We start from the raw sequence: 16715 nt of genomic DNA, 5'->3' as shown, positions 1-16715 counted from the left end.
ACTTTGTCCAAACAACGTCTCACAACCACATCGTATATCTTTTGTTATTAAATACATAATGAGAAAGAAACCTTTAATGGGGTAGAAAATTTACATATTTGCTCTCCTGGGTTTGAAGAGAATTCGCAATTTCCCCTCAACTTAATTTCTTCTTTGGCCCAGTTGTGATATAGCTCAAATGACATGTCAAACAGACACGGGTGCTGCTGCCAAATTTCCACTAGTTTTTTTCCTCTTCTTGGGTCCAATTAAACTAAAAATTAAGCATGGGATGATAACCGTTTTCAAGGTATACCGCAGTTTGAAAAAGGCAAGGTTTTAAAACCAAAAAAATTTTCTGTAATACCGTTCCTAAGGTATGTGTAGAATTTTTTATATGTGTTTTTTAGGACAACAGTATCTCGCGCAGAAAAGATATCCAAAGATGGCGTTTAAAATTGTAAAGAGATCTGTGTTTTTGAAGCAAATAAAGACAGCAGAAGTCAATGATTCATTTGAATTATTTAGCCTTACGTGTTTACTGCTCGAAAATATTTTTAATGTTTCTCAAAATAAAATATATATTGTGTTCAAAGTAGGGCTGCTCGATTATGGGGAAAATCATAATCACGATTATTTTGGTCCACTTCACGCTCTCTCATTTACACACATACATGCACGTGCTCGCTCGCTCGGGAGTCGGGAACGATATTGTTAGACTGGCCGCTCCCGTCCAAAAAAAGACCAGTTACTGACTGCTTCAGCACATTATTCGGAAATTTATTCCCGCAAATCTGGTCGGGTCCCGCGGTATAGCCGTAGGAATGCAGACCTCTATTACACAGTAATTTTTGCTAAATATTTAACCAAAATTTGTTCATATACAGTTGAAGTCAGAATTAGTAGCCCCCTAAATTATTTTCCCCTGTTTATTTTTTGCCCCAATTTCTGTTTAACGGAGAATTTTTTAAACACATTTCTAATCATAATAGTTTTAATAACTCATCTCTAATAACTGATTTATTTATCTTTGCCATGATGACAGTAAATAATATTTTATTAGATGTTTTTCTAGACACTTCTATACAGCTTAAAGTGACATTTAAAGGCTTAACTATGTTAATTAGATAAGTTAGGGTAATTAGGCAAGTCATTGTATAATGATGGTTTGTTATCGAAAAAAATAAAGCTTACAAAGGCTAATAATTTTGACCTTAAAATGGTTCATAAAAAATTCAAAACTGCTTTAATGCTAGCAGAAATAAAAGAAAAGGAAAAAAAATATTTATTTTTTAATTTTCTTGCTCTGTTAAACATCATTTGTGAAAAAAAAAAAAAAAATCAAAGGGGGGCTAACAATTCTGACTTCAACTGTATAATTCAATTACTATTTATTATTGCCTGGCATTATTAATAAAAAAAAATACTCAATTTGATTATACAAACAAAAAAGCATAATGAGTGGAAACCAAAAATAATAATATCACAATATAAACATCACAGGCATCAGCGCTAAACCAGCTTCACGATATGGAACAAATCCACTACACTATTAAAAGCCTGACTCACACATTAATGGGCTACATGAAGTGTTTGTTTCTCACCTTCTGATCCTGCTCTTTGATCGTAGGCATAATAAACCTGCTGTGGTGGCTGTGCTGGTGTTGGCTGAACCGGAGGATCTTGCCGTACTGGTGGAAGTGTGGGATGGTGGTGCTCTTACTGCATGGTCTTGCTCTGCTGGAGCTGCTGGATTTCCCTCCACTCTTCTGGGTTCTAGATGCTCATGCTGTCTGGCATCTCAGCACTGTGCCCGTCCACTTCCTCTTCTACAGGTACTCCTTCTCATGTTGGGTCTGCAGCATGGACCTAGATTTTCTTTTGAAATGTTTGGGGACTAGTGGTCGACTGATATATCACCATGGCTTAAATATCGGTTAATCACTAGTCCTGATATATTGCAGCACTGTGCTTGTTCCTCTTCTACAGGTACATTTTCATATTTGCATATTGCATCTGAAGCAAGAGAGTAGATTTGGTTTTGAAATTAATGGGGACTAATGGTCGACCGATATATTGCCGTGGCCAATATATCGGTCGATCTTAGTACCGATACATCTCAGCACTGTGCCCATCCAGTTCCTCTTCTACAAGTACACCTTCATATTTGCATATTGCATCTGCAGCAAAAGAGTAGATTTGCTTTTGAAATTGATGGGGACTAGTGGTCGACCGATATATCGACGTGGCCGATTTATTGGTTGACCATAGTACCGATACATCTCAGCACTGTGCCCATCCACTTTCTCTTCTACAGGTACACCTTTACATTTGTGTATTTAATTTGCAGCAAGAGAGTAGATTTGCTATTTTAATTGATGGGGTCTAGTGGTCGACCGATATATTGCCGTGGCCGATATATCGGTTGACCACTAGTACCGATAAATCTCAGCACCTTGCCCATTAACTTCCTCTTCTACAGGTACACCTTCACATGTGCATGTCTGCAGCAAGGGCGTAGATTTGCATTTGACTTTTATGGGGACATGTGGTAAACCGATATATCAGTCAATTACTCAGCCCAATATATCTCAGCACTGTGCCTATCCATTTACTTTGCAGGTTAATCTGCAGAAAGGGTATAGATTTGCTTTTGAAAATGATGGGGACTAGTGCTTGACCTATATATCGCTGTGGCCGATATATTGGTTGACCTCTAGCATGGATAAATCTCAGCAGTGTGCCCATACACTCTCTCTTCTACAAGTACGCCTTCACACGTGCATGTTGCTTGTGCAGCGAGGACGTAGATTTGATTTCGACATTAGTAAGGACCAGAGGTGTGGACTCGAGTCATGTGACTTGGACTCGAGTCAGACTCGAGTCATGAATTTGATGACTTTAGACTCGACTTGACAAAATATAAAAAGACTTGCAACTCGACTTGGACTTGAACATAAATGACTCGGACTTTGACTAGGACTTGCCCCTATTGACTTGTAAAGACTTGCTGCTTCCCATGAAAAGCCCAACGATAAAAAAGTATGTTGACATGGACCGCTCTCTCTCTCCCCGTTTATGTGTGCGTGTGTGTGACAGCATGCGCGCGCGTGTGTGTGAGCATGCGCGCTTTCGGCATGACGTCCAATCAAAGCACGGTAGATTGTTTTGATTCGACAGTATCCAACGTGACTACTATGAGGCGCCGGAGTGGACAAAAGTCAAGCGAACGCAGAGAGAATTTGAATTTGAACTTGAGATCGAGCCAATACTCGCGTGCCAATACTCGCTCTCTCTCTCTCTCTCTCTCTCTCTCTCACATACAACATACACCTCTCTCTCTCTCTCTCTCGTGCATTCAGTCTCTTTGCGTTCGCTTAACTTTTGTTTACGATGGCGTCTCATACCTTTAGTGCTTTTGCTCTCAGGGGATCCTCCTGTTAAACTGACCCTTCGCTAAGCCACGCCCAAAAACCGCCACCCACCAATCGCGGCTTACCAATCGTAGCTACGGGCAGAGGCTCTGTCAAGCTTTCGAGCGAGGGAAACAAGCCAAATCGTTGCGCAATTGGATTGTGAAAATCTGACACCTGCTATCCTAAAAGTTTGGACTGGGTGGTGGGATTTTTTCCCTTTTCAAAACCAAAGCCCAAGAGGAGAAATGCCAGCGTGGATCAAGCTGTGTGAGGGGCGGTAAGTTAAAGGAGTTAAGCTAAGTTGGTTTTGTTTTCGATATTCACATTCAATGATAGGTGGCAATAACTCACACTCCTCTTATCCTAAACAGATCTAAACTGTTTCTTTTAAAAAACAAAATAAAAAAAACAAAGCAGGTTATGCTTCCCAGCGGTCTTTTTCTTTTTTTCCACTCGATATTATGAGCCAGGGCTCGACAATAAGGACTGCCCGATGGCCCGGGGCCAGCGTGCGAGACACTCTGGCCAGTGTACAAAATGTTACTGGCTCGATCGGGCCAGCTGCTGCCTTTTTGCCTGCCAGATCGAGCCAGAGCTGCGTGCTGCGACTGTCTGTCAATTGTGTGCAAATACAATCTTACGGTGCTTTCACACATAGACGTTTGTTTCGGAATCTGTCTCGTTTCACCCGTTAGCGCGTTTTTTTGGCATATATCCAGCAGTTGCGCTCGCTTCTGCGCCAAATCAATCAGTCCAAGATCGCCTGAATGAGACGCGGTCTCTGTCCTATTGAGCGTATCGATTGTAGCGAGAAAACAAAACAATGCAACGAACTAACAACCCAGGCTATATCACAGTGTATCATGATCGTGTAATAGCCATATATACGGCTATATGAAGAGGGAATGATGAGCAGGGCGAGATGTCATTCTTACCGGTAAATGTGAAAGTGAAAGCATGCTGAAATATTACCGAGAGCTGTTTGTCCAGCCTGATCTCGGTTTATCCGTCAGGAAAATTGACCGAAATTACTATCTGTTAATTTTTCCATATTTTAATCGTATAATAGGCCTATGTTGTATTAGGCCTGTTGTTTTGTTCATTTCCGCACTGACAGCTCGAAAGAAAGATTTACATTGATCTGATGCAGTCTCGGTTCATCTGCTATGTCTCTCTATAATTTAAGCCTAAAATACAGAATTATAGTCAACGTTTCTTTAATAGATTGATTAATTCAATTGATCGATTTCTACAAAACCTGACAATTGAAATGAGGCTCTGTATATATGAGAAAGTCTGACCTCGATTTGTATTTGGTGACGATGTCTGTGGGTTGTTAAAATTAAAGTGCACATTTTCACTTATAAAATATTCTATACACAAACGTTTGGGGTCAGTGTGATTAAATATGTTAAAATAAGCTTCTTCTGCTCACCAGGGCTGCAATTATTTCATCATAAATACAAATTGTGAAATGTTGCACTATAAAATAACTGTTCAAAAGTAGTTTATCATTTAATTTTTTCATTTATTCCAGTGATTTTAAAGATGAGATTTCAGCTTCATTACTCCAGTCACATGATCCTTCAGAAATCACTAATATTAATTATTATTATATTTATTAATGGTAATAGTTATAAAATCAATAATGTCTGGAGTAATTATTTTATTTGAAACTAAATACAATAACAAAGCAGTTATTTAAAATTTTAATAAATATTTAACAATTACACCTTTTTTACATTTATAAATATAGCCTTGATGAACTGAATAGTTTTCCTTAAACATTTTAAAAATTACCGTAAATATATATACAGATTTATTAGCCCCCTTTTGTTTTTTGTTTTTTCTTTTTAAAATATTTCCTAAATGATGTTTAACAAAGCAAAGAAATGTTGATATTTTGTCTGATAATATTTTTTCCTCTGAACAAAATCTTATTTGTTTTATTTTGGCTAGAATAAAAACATTTTTTTAACCATTTTAAGGTAAAATTTATTAGCCTCTTAAGCTAATTGTTTTTCAGACTGTCTACAGAACAAACCATCATTATACAATAACTAGCCTAATTACCCTAACCTGCCTAGTTAACCTAGTTACCCTACTTAAGCCTTTAAATGTCACTTTAAGCTGTATAGAAGTGTCTTGAAGAATATCTAGTAAAATATTATTTACAGTCATCATGACAAAGATAAAATAAATCAGTTATTAGAGATGAGTTATTAAAACTATTATGTTTAGAAATGTGCTGAGAAAATCTGTTCTCTGTTAAATAGAAATTGGGGAAAAAAATAAACAGGGGTGCTAATAATTTAGGGGGACTAATAATTCTGAAATCAACTGTGTGTGTGTGTGTGTGTGTGTGTGTGTGTGTGTGTGTGTGTGTGTGTGTGTGTGTGTGTGTGTGTGTGTGTGTGTGTATATACACACACACACACACACACACACACACACACACACACACACACACACACACATGCACATTCAAATAGCGATTAACTTCTTCTTTTGTTTTTTGGTGGGGCCAGTGAAAATTTGGGCTGGGCAAGTAAAAATCAGAACCACTGGCCCGATCGGGCCAGTAGAAAAAATCCTTAGCGTTGAACCCTGTGAGCACTGCTTAGTTTAAACCCTCGCTATTGTAACGCATATAAATACATACACTAATATTTGTTGGTAGGAAAAATCTATTTGTTCACTTCTGTTATTTATACTTTAATGTGCATTTCAATTTTTTTCTTCCACTTAACTGCAAATTTGAATAAAAACTGGATAAAGAGCACACAAACATGCTGACAGTAATAGGTACTGTACACTGTTATGGGTCAATGATGCTAATATTCGGCACAAATCCATCAGTTTCTTAGGTTATTAGATTATTTTATAATTTCACCTCTCCTGCTGTGCATGAACTATGCTGTTGAATGTTCAGCGTATGAGGTGGCTAGGCTAACCTTGCTTCAATTTTGATAAAATTATTTTCTAATCAGTTGCTATTATGTTGTGAATATACCCCTGTAATGTATACTGCAGTCCTCTTTTGTCTGGCTTTCTCAGATATCTCACCTGTTTGCCAAAAAATGACTAATTAAATCCTTGGGAATGTCTGACACCAGCGCATACACACTGTAATAGATGTGCCAGGCATGAAAGCTTGACAGGCGTAGCAACAGTAACTAAGGAGGGCGAGGCTTAGCGAAGGGTTATTCCAAGAATGTTGATATGGTTTCTTTCTTGCTTTACTATTTATTAACAATACACAAAAAACTAAAAGGTTAAGGTAAATTCTTTAATAAATTCTAGTGTTTTTGAGTATTATACTTGTTGTATACTTGTATTATACTTATGTTTTAGGCTAGTATTATTTATGACTTGTTAATTAATGCTTCATAATACAGTAGTATTACCAATAGTGAACAGATAAAATAATGCAAAGTGTAGTTTTACTACAGTAAAGTGTAGTGATTTGTAGTATAAAATACCCTATATTGTAAAATAATACAGCACTGGGTAATTTGTTTATATTACACTTGTGTTACCATAGCAACTATAGTATTACCACAACTGATCAATTGAAGTTCTTTACTGTAGTAGGCTACTGTTCAAAACACAGTACATGCCAATATACGTGTTCAGGGGCCCTGTGGAACAGCTTTCCTCAAAATGAAGAGGATGACATGGAAAATGTCCTCCACAATCTCATCAGTAAAGTGGAAGCCAGCAGACACTAGTTTACTTTATTTTAGCTGCCATAATAAAATGAGATTGATAGTGAGATTTATTTGAAGAGTGAATAGTACAGTAGGCTATAATACCTTATCAAGTGTTTCCTTATTTTTATCACAGTTACATTTCTGCTTGCATTAGTTTTTGTTTAAATGCTTTTAAAATAAAATGTATTCTTTACATCCAACATCTATTCCAGAGGTGCCTTATAGTGGTGTAAACCCCTTTACAAGGGGTGTTACCCCTGTGTAAACTCTAGCCACCCCTGTGGCCAACCCGATATGATTTTGCTGTTGACATTATTTATTTAAATCTACTTACATAAATGCAATACAATGCAATATATCAATAAATAAATAGCAGCCACTAAATTATTGTGGATTGATTGGTGCCACTGACGTAGCTGGCCTCTTCTGGCCCCCCTTAAGCAAATTTTCAGGGGGGCACCACTGGTCTATTCTCTGTCTTTAAGTGTTTGAAACTGAAAATATCTCATCATATAAAACAACCAAAAATGTTATGGTTTATTAGATTAAACATTTAATATATAAGTCTATTTTAGTATTTTGGTTATTGTTATTAAACAGTGCAGCAATATGAATCATATCAAAAAGCATGAAAGGAAGAGGGAACACGACACAAATTGTGAGTTTGCATATAATCTCTGAGAGCGCTCAAGAAAATTTGTGTGTGAGCAGTGCATATTTGAGAGCGAGAGAAAATTTGCGCGTGAGCAGCGTATATTTGAGAACTCGCAATCAGTTTTGTCCACAAACAGAGGAAATCCGTGCACGAGCATCACACAAGGTAGAGAGCAAAGCTCTTCAACGCTATGTGAAGAAAACAACGTTATTGTTTGTATAAAGTAGCCTACTTCATTAACAATATGTGCTACCATTTTACATTGCTGCTAGACAGATTTGCAACTCCATCTCTTTAGCACACACGAGATTCAATTGACAAAATTCCAATTTCACTCAATTTAACTTTGCAGCATACAGGAGTTGGTCTACTGCTACCACATTGAGGTTATGTAATTTTGGTTAATCACAAGTTGATCACCGAAGACATAACATAGCACAACTAAACTTAATGAATTAGACAGTAGTAGACCTGCAATTTCTGTGTGATGTGAGGCAAAATGGAGTCTTTTTTTGGTGGAACTCGTTCTTGTGCATTATGCTGTGGAGACGAGACGCAGCACTGTTCAGTACTTTTTCAGAAAATTGCATTTGTATTTTTATATATCTAAGCAATGTTCTTTAATAAAAAAAGGTTTGTTTAATTAATACAGATCTTACAACCATACCTAATCTGTATATATTTTATTTTTCTGTTAAAAAGACTCGAAAAGACTCGAAAATCAAACTGCAGGACTTTGGACTTGACTTGAGACTTGTTGCCTTTGACTCGGGACTTGACTCGGGACTTGCCTGTCTTGACTCGGGACTTGACTCGGGACTTGAGGGCAATGAATTGAGACTTACTTGTGACTTGCCAAACAATGACTTGGTCCCACCTCTGGTAAGGACTAGTGGTAAGCCAAAATATTGTCATGGCTGATATATTGGTCGACCACTAGTCCTGATATATCACAGCTTTGTGCCTGTCCATTTCCTCTTTTACAGGTGCACTCTCACACGTGCATGTTAGTCTGCAGCAAGGGCATAGATTTGCTTTTGAGGTTGGTGGGGACTAGTGGTCAACCGATATATAGCCATGGCCGATATTGGTCATTTTTTGCACTTTATACCCACTGTCATATTCATGTCATTTTCACCATGGAAACATGTATTTATTGAATGTAATTCAATTTTTAAATTCAGTTTATTATGGGCTTAATATCAGCAATTGGTCACCCAGCTTTCCATGATATCGACTTTGGCCTTCACAAAAACCCATATCGGTTGACTGCTAATGGGGGCCTATGAATCTAGCCTGAGCCTTCCATATTGTTTAATTATGTTAGTAAAGAGTTAACAGATGTTAGTAACACATTAGATAATGTTAGAATAGTGTACACTTTACAGCTGGGGTGTCCAAACTCGGTCCTGGAGGGCCGGTATCCTGCAAATTTTTGGCTCTAACTTGCCTCAACACACTTGCAAGGATGTTCTAGATAGCCTAGAAAGAGCTTGGTTTGCTTGCCCAGGTGAGTCTGATTGGGGTTGGAACTCAACTTTGCAGGACACCGGCCCTCTAGGACCGAGTTTAAACATGCCTGCTTTACAGTATCGTTCCTAATTCCTTTAACAAATGCTTTGTTATTGACAAACAATGCATATATATTGTGGTTTCGAACTATACTGTAGCAAAAGTGTATTTTACTGTATATACATATTAAAGTGTTCACAAATCTTTGTTAATAATGCTACAGCATACTGTAGTATTAAATGTGAATTGTAATAAATATTGTATGACAATTTTGTTTTTAGTACAGTAAACTGTGGTATATTGTAGTATAATATACCCTATAGGTGTAGTAAACTACAGTATTAGGTAATTAGTTTAGTTTATTATAGTTGCTGTATTACCATAGCAAATATAAAATAACTCTAACATATTAATTCAAGTACTTTACTACATTACAGTTAAAAAACATTACAGCATTTACGATTCTGCATTATTTTTTTACTTGGAAGAAGCTAATTTGTGGTAAAAACTTCAGCTTTCATCTTTTTTATCATCTCAAACACAACCCCAAAAATCCCTCAAATTCAGCTTGTAAAACCAGAGCTAATTAATAATTACAAAGAAACAGCCAGTAACAAAAACAAATTAAACAATTTTGTAGTCATTTAGTAGATGCTTTTGTCCAAAGTGGCTTACAATTCAGGAGGCGTTCAGCGATTCAACAAGAAGAGGCAAAACACAAGAAGTGATAATTATACAAAATAACTGTTTGTGCTCAGAGAATTAAGTTCTATAGAGAGAAGAGTGTTTCTACGGGTGGTTTGTCAAACCACTCACCTGTGTGAAACACTTTATAAATGCAAACTGTTACATTTTTATATAAAAGATCATTTTTATTTACAACTTTTTTTACAATCTGCATTTGTCTTTGCTTTTCTGTTTCTGCAGTTTTCTGATAGACGACAGCCTTCACCTCCTGAACACAGAGAAGCCTGGAGTGAAACTGGACTAGGAGGAATCAGTCTCAGAACCACAACCCCTCCTATGAAATCCTTCCCATCAGGGCAAGTGCAAGCCGGACTGAGCCAGGCCTCATGGCAGTGGTTTTTCCGGCACATGTCCTGGGGTTCCAATTTCACCATTTTCTTGTGTTTACATTTAGTTTTTACCATATTTTAAAACCATATTTTATCATTTTATTTTATTTTTGCTTTGTACTGGTCGTCGTTTGGTCCGGTTTTAAAGATGTGCCACTTTACAATAGTCGAAACCTGATTGATATTTGCATTCACTGAGCTTTGCCTTCGATTGAGAAGAAAATTAGCCTTTCTTAACCACTTTATCAACATGGCACACTTTTAAAGAGGTGCACCGTCATTGCTAACAATTACCTTTGCATATCTCCAATTCATATCCGTCTACATTTGTGCTGTGTGACTTAATAGCCCTGAAGTGAATTTTATTCTGAGATGAGATCAATTTTTACTTTTAAAACATGTGTTTATTATAAGCGTGCTGAACTCAGGAGGGGTTATGAGTGAGCAGTGTGAGCTCTGTTTCTGAGACGCGTGACGGTTTTACTCATTTAGGTGCAATATCAGGAGTGACCAGCAGACGGCGACAGTGTTCATTAGTTTTTTCACTGTTTACAGTTCTCTGATCTCCCAGCACTGACTATGATTGATTAGGCGTTTTGTTGATGTGCATATCAAGTTACCCATCATTTTTATTGTTTACTTTTTAACCATTTTTTATCAACTTTAATCACTGGAGATTTAAAGAAATAGTTCATATAATGACAATGGCCTTAAAGTATTTTTTGTGGAATATGTAACCTGGTGTAACACAATCCTGGGAAAACTGAATCTTATTTTATTCTTCAAAATTGACCTAGGTTTATCTGTTAAAAAGGTATTCTTGGGTACAATACTAATCCATTAGAAGCATTGATTGGACAAACATAACTCATGATATTTTTACATCAAAGCTCTAGCATTGCACATCTTCCTATTATACATACTGAAAAAATTATTTATTAGATTTACTAAAAACTTAAGGTAAGTGGTTGCAAACAATTTATATAGGCTGAATTTAAACAAACAAATAAAGTAACTAAATTACTAAATTTAATTAGTTTGTTTAAATTCAGCCTTAATAAATTGTTTGCAGCCACTTACCTTAACTAAATTAGTAAATCCTTTTTTCAAAGATAAAGTGGTTGCAAACAATTTATATAGGCTGAATTTAAACATACAAATTTAATTTACTAATGTTCAACATTATTATAAAAAAAACAACAAAATAAAAGTTTATTTATTAATTTGATTTACTAATATGATTTACCTATCTCCTTTACAATAACACGTGTTTTAATGGTTTTTAATAACTGGGATGTTGGATAAAATCTGTAGCGTTTAGCCTTGTGTGGGTCTAAAATTTCATTTGTAGTGGTCTTAAAAGTCTTAAATTTGACTTTATGAAACCTGTAGAAACCCTGTATACACTCTCTCTTTCAAGCACACAAACGCTGCAGCCAATTTCTCAAAAAAAAAAAAAAAAAGACTAGAGAGAGAGGAATTTATAATGTGGAATCACATAATCCAGTCAAACCAAAACACTCCAAACACTCACTTCAAAACTAAAAAAAAAAAACTAACCGTGACGAGAACCATGCTGTTTTTTTTTCCAAGAACTATACCATTTCTAGTGTAAATGAAAAAATTGTGCCTTTTTTAGTTACCCATTTTGCAGTGTTACAGTTGAAGTCGGAGTTATTAGCCCCCCTGAGTTATTAGCCCCGTTTATTTTTTCCCTAATTTCTATTTAACTGAGAGAACATTTTTTTCAACACATTTCTAAACATAATAGTTTTAATACCTCAATTCTAATAACTGATTTATTTTATCTTTGCCATGATGACAGTAAATAATATTTGACTAGATCTTTTTCAAGACACTTCTATACAGCTTAAAGCGACATTTAAAGGCTTAACTAGGTTAACTAGGCAGGTTAGGGTAATTAGGCAAGTTATTTTATAACGATGGTTTGTTCTGTAGACTATCGAAAAAAATATATAGCTTGAAGGGGCTAATAATTTTGACCTTAAAATGGCTTTTAAAAAAATTATAAACTGCTTTTTTTTGTAGCCGAAATGAAACAAATAAGACAAAAAGACTTTCTCCAGAAGAAAAAATATTATCAGACATACTGTGAAAATTTCCTTGCTCTGTTTAACATCATTTGGGAAATATTTAAAAAAGAAAAAAATTCAAAGGGGGCTAATTATTCAACTGTATATATCTTGGTTGCTATATTTTTGCTTTACTTAGACAAGAACAGCATGAACATTCTACTAAATGTCTCCCTTTTTGTTCCAATTGGACATTGCTTTGGGTGAACTATTCCTACTTATGGGTTTAAGGAGAGTGGCTAGAATCAGCACCACACATCTTACTTGATCAAGTTTTTACTTTGTATGGACAGGAACAGCATAAACATTCTATTAAACGTCTCCCTTTGTGTTTCGCTGGGACATTGCTTTAGGTGAACTATTCCTTTTTATGGGTTTAAGGAGAGTGGCTAGAATCGAGATCTTGAAAAGACTTTTTCCTTGTAAATCTTCGAAAGGGATTTTATAGCATGATTTTTCTCTGAATTCGCTGCTTTATCTTTCATTTCCATACAGTTTTATATATCCTAGATCACTTTGTGCTTTTTGTTGAAGCTTTTTTATTTTGATTGTTTGATTTTATTTATTGTTTTGATGTGGGACGGGTTGGGGGGGAGGGGTGAATTTGATTTACTTTCACCAAGAATGCCTTTGCAATGAAAATATTACATAGGATTGGTTTTCCACCAGAGTTGATGGAAATGGATAAAAAAATGTAGTGTGTTTGTGAGTGTGTGTGTGTGTGTGTGTGTGTGTGTTAGTTGCTGTGCAATCTGAGCTTGTCATGCATCACATTTACACACATTTATTACTATAGCAACCTGACAGCTTATATTCTTAGCAATGTTATTAAGCTCCTTCTCTTCAGAACACTTGTCACACTATGCCTTACATTTTTAATCTGTTTATTGTTCATACAAGGCAGCACTTCTCTCTCTCTCTCTCTCTGCGTATGTGTGCGTGTGAGTATCCACAAATCTCTCACCATCCACAAACTCCAACTCGTTGTGCCAGACTTTTTCTCGACATCATTTTAAATCAAAACTCACAACTTTTACAGTTCGTAGAGTTTTTACTGGAGCCAAAATCACATTTTATTGCCTGATATGTCTTTGTTCCAAATGGTCACTTGTGCACTTTATGTGTGTGTGTGTGTGTGTGTGTGTGTGTGTGTGTGTGTCAGAACAAGAGTACAAGCATGATCGGCCTGGAGGGTAAATATAGCCATTTAGAAAGGCTAAAAGTGGTATAGAGGGGGAGGGAGGGACAACAAGTGTATCCAGAACTGTGATGGCGAGCCGTCGATCAGACTTAACAATTCATCACTTCTGTTTTTTGAGAGTCAGGATTTCTATAGATATGACACGGTTTTACCATGTTACTGTATATCTGTGATGGACATCCATAAGGAAGCTTGTTTCCACCTCAGAATAAGAGAAATAATAAAAGCAGTTGCTATTTTATCTCACAATTCTGACCTTCTTTTTGAAATTATTCTATATCTCGCAATTTGAGTGCAAAACCTGCAGTTTCATGTTATCGCCTGACGATTTTAGCTTTTTCCCCTTACAATAAGTGAAGTTTCATAAACTAAATTCGAGAGGAGCACGTGATATGATTGAGCATGACTGGCCCCTCATCTGTAATCAGTAATAATCCAATCAGAGTGATCCTGGTTTACTATAAATGGATTATTTTTTCCCTACTGCTCTATCTTCGTTTTGAAAGAATCCCCCCTTCCACCCCATCTCCTCCTTTTCCTTCCTTTTCCAAGGGGGAGCTCTCGAGACCTACCTGATCTCGGATCTTCTGATATGCTTATTGACCGGGTGGGAACCCTGGGCTCAAATATCTCTGAGCTCAGGGTTCTCTCCCGGGATAGCATGCCACACCTACTATAAATGCTAAGCATATCTAAGTGCGAACTCTTGAAGGGTGTTTTAGTCTCACAATTCAAAGTTTTCAAAATTTTTGCAATTTAAAATTTGTAAACTTAAATTCCCAAATTGCAATGAATTACATCAGTTTAATTATCGAAATTAGATTAATTGTAATAAAAATGCTGCAGTATATCTAAAGATATGACATGGTTTCACAGCTAATTGATAACTTTCGATGATGTTGGATGAAATTAAAATTTTTATGTGATGGACATCCGTATGGAAGCTTGTTTCCACCTCAGAATAAGAGAAATAACAAAAGCAGTCGCTATTTTATCTCACAATTCTGACTTTACTTCTTGGAATGAGTTTATATCTCGCAATTCGAGTTCAAGACCTACAAGTTTATGTTAGCCTCTGACGATTCTAGCTTTTTCCGCTCACAATTAGAACATTTTAGTCTCACAATTTAAAGTTTTCAAAATTGTTGATATTTAAAATTTGTAAACTGCGGAAAGCCAAAATTGCAATGAATTAAATAAGTTTAATTCTCGAAATTAGATGAGAATCAGTAATCTGACATAAAAAGTCGTCATTTGATTTGATTAATTGTTTTATTCATTTTTTATTAATTTGTTTAATCGTAATATGTTTACATTTTTAAACTTTTTATCCTGGGGTAGAAATGGGGTTCCATATGTAATTTTAAAATGAAATGTTGGATGATATTTTAGTATATCTGTGATGGACATCCATATGAAAGCTTGTTTCCACCTCAAAATAAGAGAAATAATAAAAGCAGTCACTATTTTATCTCACAGTTCTGACTTTTCTTCTTAAATCTCGCAATTTGAGTTTCAAACTGGCAATTTCAAGTCAGCGTCTGACGTTTCTAGCTTTTTCCCCCTCACAATTAAGATATTTTAGTTTCACAATTTAAAGTTTTCAGAGTTATGATCTTGTATCTTGCTATTAAAATTTGTACACTTTGGAAGGTTAAAATTGCAATGAACTAAACAAGTTTAATTCTCGAAATTAGATAAAAATCAGAAATCTGACATAAAAAAGTCATCATTTTATTTGATTAATGGTTTTATAATGATTAAACTAAATTATTATTTAATGAATATGTTTATTTATTTTATTTTTACTTTTTAGCAGCCTGCGTCTTCTTTTTTACGATTTAAAATATTTACAAAACTGACCAAAAAATCAACTGTAAAATCTTATTAAATGCAATGAAATATAAGCTCTGCTTCTAGACATTTAATTGTTGAAATTAGACGAGAGTCAGAAACCTGACAAAGTCGTTATTTTATTTTATTAATTTTTTTTTACATTTAAAAATGTTTACATTTTGATTTCTTTATTTATTTTATCCTGTGGCAGAAATGGGCTTTCATACATCAAAGTGTATTAGATTATAATCAAAAACAACTTGCTTCAAAGAATTTTACAAGATGTAATGTAAAAACAATCTTTGAAAAAACTAAATAAATAAAGACAGATTTTCGAACGTAAAATTTAAGCAGACTAATTAATTGGAACAGTCCTGCTTTCATTGGAAAAATCTGGCTGATTTTAACTTTAAGTATTCAAATAAATCAAAGTAGCATTATACCTGGACAAGCTAAAACCAGCATATTGAAGGCAAGTTGTTCATTATGACAGAATACATCAGATTTATTTAAAAGAGTAATCTATACAAGTTTGTAAAAACAGCAAGTGATGAATTGTTAATGGAAATCCGCTTACAGTAGAACTCAAGATGTGTATTTCATTGTTTGAATGCTTTCTGTGGTGATCGACAGCATGTGTCCGATGCTTTAGAAATATTCCTTTATGCACTCAAATATAGTAACATTAATTGAATTGTTTTTCCACCTACCTATTAATTATTTCGTACATTTTCTGAAGCAGAATGCTAGTCATATCTTTTATCATCTGCTGATCGCATCCATCAAATGAACACTTAGCATTTGGTACTGTAAAATAAACCTGCATGCTGAATGTAAACTTGACCTACAGAAACTATAAAGAAAGGGAATGAGATATACTGTAAGGCCGGACCGCTAATCAGTTAATTTCAGAAAAAGTATTTTGTTATTTATTCTAATTATTTTTGACACTGTTGTCTGTATGTAATGTAACATAAGGCCAAATACCAGAGGTGGTTTCTGGGTAATCTTCAAATTCTCCCTCTTTTTGATTTGGCCAGTTTGATTGTGGCCAACATGGACTTGCCCTGTAAAATCTCCCTTACCTTCACTTTCTCTTTGCTCTCTTTCTTGGTCTTGTATTGTAATGCACCTTTCTCCACCAACTGTATACACAGATCCAAACGTGTATGAAGAAACATTGAGGAAATTAATAAAATTGTTCTCTATTAATTATTTTGTGGTAATAGTGTTT

General features: G+C 35.4%; 1 protein-coding gene and 1 long non-coding RNA gene across 6 annotated transcripts in view; one reads left to right on the top strand and one right to left on the bottom strand.

The window, feature by feature from the left end:
* The window catches only part of pgap3 (post-GPI attachment to proteins phospholipase 3), a 33653-nt gene extending 16957 nt beyond the window's left edge, over positions 1–16696 (top strand). The window contains exons 7-9 of one of the 5 annotated variants that reach the window (XR_015503220.1): positions 1610–1814; positions 10203–15323; positions 15372–16693. Coding sequence is in view for 2 of the 5 variants with exons in the window: in NM_001114591.2 (NP_001108063.2) it covers positions 1610–1814; positions 10203–10266 (269 nt within the window). In the remaining 3 variants the exon portion in view is untranslated. 5 annotated transcript variants of the gene reach the window in all.
* LOC147841278 (uncharacterized) overlaps positions 6137–16715 on the bottom strand; it is a 159689-nt gene continuing 149110 nt past the window's right edge. The window contains exons 2-3 of the long non-coding RNA XR_015503921.1: positions 6639–8642; positions 6137–6461 (exon numbers count right to left, since the gene is read on the bottom strand). This is a non-coding gene — a long non-coding RNA (uncharacterized LOC147841278). The remainder of the gene's footprint in view (positions 6462–6638; positions 8643–16715) is intronic.

Source organism: Danio rerio, chromosome 12 (assembly GCF_052040795.2).
Source record: "Danio rerio strain M-AB ecotype USA chromosome 12, GRCz13ab, whole genome shotgun sequence".
NCBI classification, from domain to species: domain Eukaryota; kingdom Metazoa; phylum Chordata; class Actinopteri; order Cypriniformes; family Danionidae; genus Danio; species Danio rerio.
This window is presented reverse-complemented; position numbering and strand designations above follow the sequence as displayed.